The 7,325-nt window shown below is 36.8% G+C and overlaps 1 protein-coding gene across 1 annotated transcript; it reads left to right on the forward strand.

Annotated features, from left to right (window-relative positions):
• The first annotated feature begins 3,704 nt into the window (after positions 1 to 3,704).
• On the forward strand, positions 3,705 to 5,671 carry LOC137658297 ((Lyso)-N-acylphosphatidylethanolamine lipase-like). Its single transcript, XM_068392970.1, has 3 exons — positions 3,705 to 4,271; positions 5,238 to 5,247; positions 5,538 to 5,671. The coding sequence occupies exons 1-3, from the start codon at positions 3,705 to 3,707 to the stop codon at positions 5,669 to 5,671; spliced, it is 711 nt and encodes a 236-aa protein (XP_068249071.1).
• Positions 5,672 to 7,325: the final 1,654 nt, after the last annotated feature.

Here is a 7,325-nt window from a genome sequence, read left to right on the forward strand (position 1 = left end):
AACCAGTATTTGATGACTGTTATGTGCAGTAGCATAAGGTATCCAGACGCTGTACCTCTCCATAATATTTCTGCTAAAACATTAATTCCTCATCTAGTTAAGATTTTCACCCAATATGGAATACCTAGGATTGTACAGACCAATCATGGAACTAATTTTACGTCTACGTTATTTCAGGAAGTAATGAAAGTAATGGGTATTGAACATTCTATGTCCACAGTATAGCATCCTCAAAGTCAAGGTTGCCTTGAAAGATTTCACCAGACGCTAAAAGAAGGTTTGACTAAGTTTTATGAAGTAACTGGCAAAGACTGGGAGGAAGGATTGCCGTTTGTTTTATATGCTGTGAGGAATGCTTATCAGGAAAGTCTTGGATCTTCTCCCGCCAAATTACTTTATGAAAGAAAAATTAGAGGACTACTTAAAGTATTATACGACACTTGGTTAGACTATAGTGAAGGTGTCAGTTTAGGAGAATATGCAACTAAGTCAAGAGAAAAACTTGAGTATTCACGTAAGTTTGCCCATCAACATTTGTTTAAAGCTCAGCATTCTATGAAGAAAAACTTTGATAGTAAAGCAGAGAAGAGAGAGTTTAAAGTAGGAGATAGAGTTTTAATGTTAACTCCTATGAAGAAAACCTTTGAAAGCAGATATGAAGGACCATTAACTGTGATGAGTAAGAATCAGAATGTATATGAAATATCTACTCCAGGTAAAAAGAGAGATCAGGAAATAGTACATATAAACTGATTAAAACTTTATTCTACTATGGAGAAAACTGAAGAAAGTATTGCCGTTGCTAACTTGGTTCATGTTGAAAAGTCTTCTGATCAAGTATCTGATAAGCATCTTATATAAACAGATGTTCGATTATCCAATTCGGAAACTATTAACCACCTGAAATCTAAATTACATAATTTAACCTCTCTTCAATTGCAGGATATACAAAGGTTGTTGGAATCTTTTCCAGCGATTTGTGGAGACATACCAACACAAACGAGTCTTGTGGAAGTTGAGATACAGCTTAAGATCGGCTCAGTTCCAGTTAAGAGCGCTCCGTACCGAGTATCTCCATAAAAGAAGACCATCATGAAAAAAGAGGTAGATTTCTTGCTAGAACATGGTTTGGTCGAAGCCAGTCATAGTCCATGGTCATCTCCATGTGTACTAGTAAGAAAATCAGACGGTACATATCGGTTATGCACAGATTATCGTCAGGTAAACCAACTTACTGTTTCTGATTGCTATCCGTTACCCAGAATTGAAAATCTTATTGACATGGTAAGCTCATCGAAATTTATATCTCGAATAGACCTTCTTAAAGATTACTATCAACTTCCATTGTCAGAATCCTCAAAACTCATAACTGCGTTTGTAACACCTAGTGGACTTTTTCAATACAAAGTATTACCTTTTGGATTAAAGAATGCTACAGCTATATTTCAAAGGCTCATGAATGATGTTTTGAAGGATTTATCAAATGTTTTTACAGATACTTGGGATAGCCATTTAGAGACGTTAAGTAGGGTATTCACTCGGTTGAAAGCGGCAAACCTTACCCTGAATTTGGCGAAGAGTGACTTTGGTTATGTCCAAATTCAGTATCTCGGATACGTTGTTGGGAGTGGAGAAGTCGCACCCGTTAATGCCAAGGTGAACGCCATCTTAAAAGTGAAGGAACATACCTGTCGGAAGGAAGTTCAAAGCTTCTTAGGGATGGTCGGGTACTACAGAAGATTCTGTAAGAATTTCTCGGAACTTCTTTTTCCATTGACTGATCTTACAAGCAGCATGAAAAAGTTCCAGTGGACTTCAGAGTGCCAGGAGGCATTCGACAAGGCTAAGACTTTGTTAGTCTCGAGCCCAATTCTCAAATCTCCTGATTTTGGAAATCCGTTTATCCTTGAAGTTGATGCCAGTGAGATTGGAGCAGGAGCAGTTCTTCTGCAGAGAAGCAAAGATTCCTTATTACATGCAGTGATGTACAGCTCGCAAAAGTTTAAACCCCATCAGCGTAACTACTCTACGATAGAAAAGGAAGCTCTTAGTTTACTTTTGGCTTCGTTAGATGCCCAAAGTTATGAAATATTCCCAATAGTCTCCGTAACTGCAAGTCCTGTGGCAATTACTACTCGAGCTTCTGCAAAGGCTGGTGCTGCCTTACAGAATGACGACAATTTAAACTTTAGTAGTTTAAAGATAGATGTAGAGAGACCCGGGTCTGTAGGAAGTGGTAGTAGTAGTTTTATAAATAAAATATTTAAACCTGATTATGACCGTGTAAGCTTTATTGAAGCTCAGAAGGCTGAATTCAATTATGAATTAGGAGGTAAGGATGATTTAACAAAACCAAGGTTCTGTGTGATTAGAGGTTTGTTGGGTTGAGTGCGAGTCGGTCTGTGGATCGTTGCTTCTAATCGACTACTCGAGTGATTTCCTTATTAAATTGACTTCTGTAGTACAGTTGTGGAGGATTTATTTTTGCTTTATTTTAATTTTTGTTTTTTGCCAAATCCTGTGAGAGAGAGAGAGAGAGAGAGAGAGAGAGAGAGAGAGAGAGAGAGAGAGAGAGAGAGAAAGATTGTGATAGCGAGCGAAAGTAGTTAGTGTGTCGATCGTTTGTGGTGAGAAAGACTGTCGGTATATTTGAGGTTGTTTGTTTACTTTTTTTTAGTTAGGTTACGACAGTGGTGAATGTTTCGGAGCGAATGCTTTTTTTATTTGACTGCAGCAAGAGGCAGTAGTGAGTGCTGGATTTACGATTTGGCTTATCATTTATTACCAGCGTGGAAGTGAGGGTTTATATTCTAAGTAAGTACAGTTTTGTTTATCTTTGCTTGTCGTGATCGTGAATGATAGGAACAATTTATTATTTAACTTTGATTATAGTGCGATAGTTCAGTTAGTTAGGAGTGTTCGTAAGTGTTTTTCTATTTTTATTTTGGCAGGCCGTGATTCCTCCTTGGTGAGGCTAACTCCTTTGGAGAGACTCAAGTTTTGAAAGTGGTTTATTGTTGATGACCAGGCCTGTAATAAAGGATTGCATTTAGACTTCGCTATTCGATTGCTCAACTTTTGATGACCTGGCCTGTATACGATTTTTTTGGGACTGTTTTTTGGATTACCGAACGGATGATGACTTGGCCTTTGAATTAAGATGGCTGATGATGATGATGATGAATATGATGATGATGATAACAATGACCCCAATCAGGGAAGTACTGTTTGCAAATTGCCACTCAGTGGAATAGTTGACCACCAAGTGGTGATAGTGGTAGTTTGCCATAAAAGACAGTTTGGCTTGTGTTGAGGACAGTGTCAGTGTCCTATAAAATAATATATACATATTGGTTGTGGTCTATTTTAATTTTAAGTTCGTTAGGGTTTTTTTGGTGTTTTGGTTTTTGAATATTTAATATTAAGTTTGATCAGGTTTAAGTATTTTGAATGTGGATGCTTTTGATGTTAATTATTTTAGTTTGTAAGGTAATATAGCTTTAAGGTTATGTTTTGTTTCAATTTTCCATCTGTCCAAGAGTCCAGTTGATAAAGTAAGGGGAAAGTTTGTGTTGTGGGACAATTGTCAGTTAGAGTGATTCAAGAGAGTGGGGGTTGTTTTGCAACATCCCGCCACACAGTGTGTGTTGTTTAGATAAAAAAAAAAAAAAAAAAAAAAAAAGTTGTCACTGACATATTAAATCATGAGTGAACAAAATCGGTTCGAGATTGAAGAGCAACAAGAACGCTGGGTTGGTGGCTGGCTAAAATGGTGTCCAACATCACCAAGTCTGCTAAGAGAAGCAGAGAAGGCACTTCTATCAAATCTCAAAAGTGCATACAGTGTACGTGACGTTAATGTTGGTGACTGTATTGGAAAAGAAGAATCTTATATATGGACTATCATTTTGAATGAGGATTCCCCTAAAATACTCATAGTTTTTTTACATGGGTTTGGATGTGGATGGGTTTTTTTTTTTTTTTTCAATTTTGATTCCATTGCTGCACATGGACCAGTGTATGCCTTCGATACAATCGGGTTTGGTCGAAGCTTGCGCCCTGCATTCTCCAAAGATCCCATAGAGGCAGAAAGGGAGTTTATAATTACGATAGAAGCCTGGAGGGAGAAAATGAATCTTAATAAATTCACCTTGTTAGGGCATTCCTTTGGTGGCTTTCTAGCAGCGTCGTATGCTATAAAGTATCCTGAAAGAATAGAGCATTTAATTTTGGCTGAGCCATGGGGCCTTTCGGAGCGGCCTGTGGATGGTGTTATGAACACTTCCTGTAAGGAAGCTTAGTTTGTCTTCCAACTTGACTATTTAAGTTAATTTGTCATTTTGATGAAAACCCTATATCATTTCCCTTTTTTATCACAAGAAACGCATCTTTTTGTCTGAGTATCAAATCCTTTGTATAAGATCATTTGTTTTATCTTATTGCTGTTCTTCGTGATATTTTATATATTTTATTTCCTTAAGATTAATCCACATTCTATTACATATGTTAAGACTTTAATCTTAAAGGAATTCATAAGAATTATTTGCAAAATAGTTATGTTTAGAGCGCATGCTCAATACCTGTCCGTTTCTGTTGCATCACTTTCATAAACACACTTAATTTGCTAATCTAATTAAAATTCATAAGTTTTGTATCATCTGTGTGCATGGTTATTTTATGTAAGCCAACTATGACCGTCCCAAGTGAGCATGGTAGTGAAAAATCTTAGATAGGATCATTGATTTAATGTTAAATGTACCCATACGAACGTTTCTATCTCCGAATATTTTCACAGATACGTTGCAAACAACAGGGCCCCTTGTCGTCCACGACGACCCATAGAAGATGGATCTGTTATGATCTGTGTCAGAAAGTTAAGTTGTCCTACCACCCACTTGTTGAGATCTTATCAAAGTTATTGAAGCCCAGCATACCTGGTGAAGTATACATTATTCTCAACAAACGTGGACTGCTTTGGGATCTTTACGTTGCAAAATAAGCCGTCTTCTGTGTAATTTTCGTTGCTCTTGTGAATCGGGATCTGTTTACGTGTGAATCATGATCCTTATCCTACGACCTTGAACTTGGACACGGAGTGTTTGACAGTGCCTTATAAACTTTGTTTGCTTGTTTAATTTTGGTATCCGTACTGTAGCCAATATATCTTGTTTATTACCATTTGCTATCAATGCTTTTTTGAAATAAACATTGTTTCGTTTTGTTATTAAGAAACAAAGTATAGATACAGTATTATTTAATTCTCAATCAAGTTTGTTTCCCTTTTTCTTTAAATTTCGTATGGTTACATTAATAAATAATTGTTAAGTTTTTGTGCGATTGATTGAATCCGTTTATTATTCACCATGTACCTTTATATCTATTATACAGTGCACTTTACTCTTATGTATGCGATCTAGCGTGAATTCATTCCCTATCGAATGCTAGGTTGTTGTCTTTTAAGTGTGAGAGCGGGAACACACATATGCAATCTTGAGGCAACAATTAGTAAGTGTTGAAATCGATTCCATTCACCACAGATGGAGGCTTTTGGGTAAAACCAATTTGTATAATACTTGAGTACTTTAATCCTTTTTTTATTGTGAGAGCTGCTGGTCCCTTGGGACCAAAACTTCTACAAAAAGTCCGGCCTGACCTTAGACAAATTTTCTGAAATGGTAAAGGAGGCTGAAAAAGTTATACAGAATTATTTGTATAACTGTAATGCTCAAGACCCAACTGGTATATCTGCTTTCCGTACTATAATGGATAGCGTTTGTTGGGCTAAATGTCCAATGATTCATCGGATGGATAAGCTGAAAGAGGAAGTGCCGATTACTGTGATTTATGGTTCACATTCTTGGGTTGATAAACGGGCAGGGTTCCAGATGAGGGACATGCGGACAAACTCATATGTTGATGTTCAGGTAATACAATAGGCAGGATATCATGTTTATGTAGATCAAGCAAATGTATTTAATGGTCGTGTATTCATATTATTAGGAAAGGAAAAGAAGTGTGAAGAAAGAAGCTAAGACATTAATGCTGAAGGATAAGAAATATTAAACCCTATTATTCTACTTTAGAAAAAGGCCACACAATGTTAGGGAGGTCCAGAGAATTTTAGGTATGTTGGGTTATTATAAGAGATTCGTCCGGAACTTCTCTGACATTGCTCAGCCCCTTACTCAACCATTACAAAAGGGACAAAACTTTGTATGGTCTTCTCAGTGTGAGGAATCTTTTTTAAAACTCAAAACTGTATTGATGTCTAACCCCATTCTAATGTCTCCTGACTTTCAGAAACCTTCTATTGTGGCTGTAGATGCCAGTGATGTGGGTATAGGTGGAGTACTTTTTCAAAGACATGAAGATGGTGAAGTGCGTCCAGTATCGTACTTTAGTCGTAAGTTGCTGGATGCTGAGAGAAGGTATTCTACCATCGAGAAGCAGGCTCTAGCTTTAATTCGTACCTTGGTTCATTTCAAACCATATGTTACCAATTTTTCCTTTCCCATAGAAATTTGGATGGACCATAACCCTTTGGTGTTCATTGAAAGAATGAAAGGTTCAAACCAGAGCATTTTGCGATGGGCTCTTCAGCTACAGGAGTTTGCTTTAAGTATTAAGCATGTGAAGGGTGTTGATAACTGTATTCCTGGCGCCCTTTCTAGGATGTAAGTCTGGTCAGTTCTCTACTTACCTCGCCCTTCTCATTTCTCCTTCGGGGTTTGTATTGAAAATTACATTTAAGGTAGTTTATTTTTTTTATCATATTTAAAATGGTGTACCGATTCGGGCTTTGTCTTGAGTCTGTTTAATTATGTTGTGAGTGTCGCTTCACCTTATTTTTCCCTTGCAGGATATTTTAGATTAAGTTGTCTCTTTTTCCCTTGTAGGATGTTTTAGATTAAGTTTTCTATATGGTTATTTTCTAGTATGTTATATGGTTGTGTGGTACTAAAAAAATTTATTCTATTTGAATATTTTTTTTTTACGTGGGAGGAAGGTGTCAAATTAACGTAATTTATTGCTTGTTTATTTTCTTAAATCAGCCTTGTACTTTAGTTTTAAGTGCTCTATTATATTCAGTTCAGTAACTATAATTTATTATGTTAACGTAACGTTCAGTGGTTTTGCTCAGTGATTCCTCCTCTTGTTGTGAATTGCCTAACTATCGTGTTAACGATTGTTTTTATTTTGTTTTCAAGTTGGAATGAAACTGTAGTGCAGTGAGTGTAGGCCGGGCTAAGGCCGTTCGGGCCTGTATAAGCTTCTGGACATACGCTCTTTTGTTGGCAGCCTTCTGGAGATTTATTCTACGCCTT

The sequence above is a fragment of the Palaemon carinicauda genome, chromosome 19 (genome assembly GCF_036898095.1).
Source record: "Palaemon carinicauda isolate YSFRI2023 chromosome 19, ASM3689809v2, whole genome shotgun sequence".
In the NCBI taxonomy this organism is placed as follows: domain Eukaryota; kingdom Metazoa; phylum Arthropoda; class Malacostraca; order Decapoda; family Palaemonidae; genus Palaemon; species Palaemon carinicauda.

What these genes read in the sequence shown, in the direction of transcription:
- LOC137658297 (XM_068392970.1), top strand. Translation starts at nt 3,705, where the DNA reads ATGAGTGAACAAAATCGGTTCGAGATTGAAGAGCAACAAGAACGCTGG.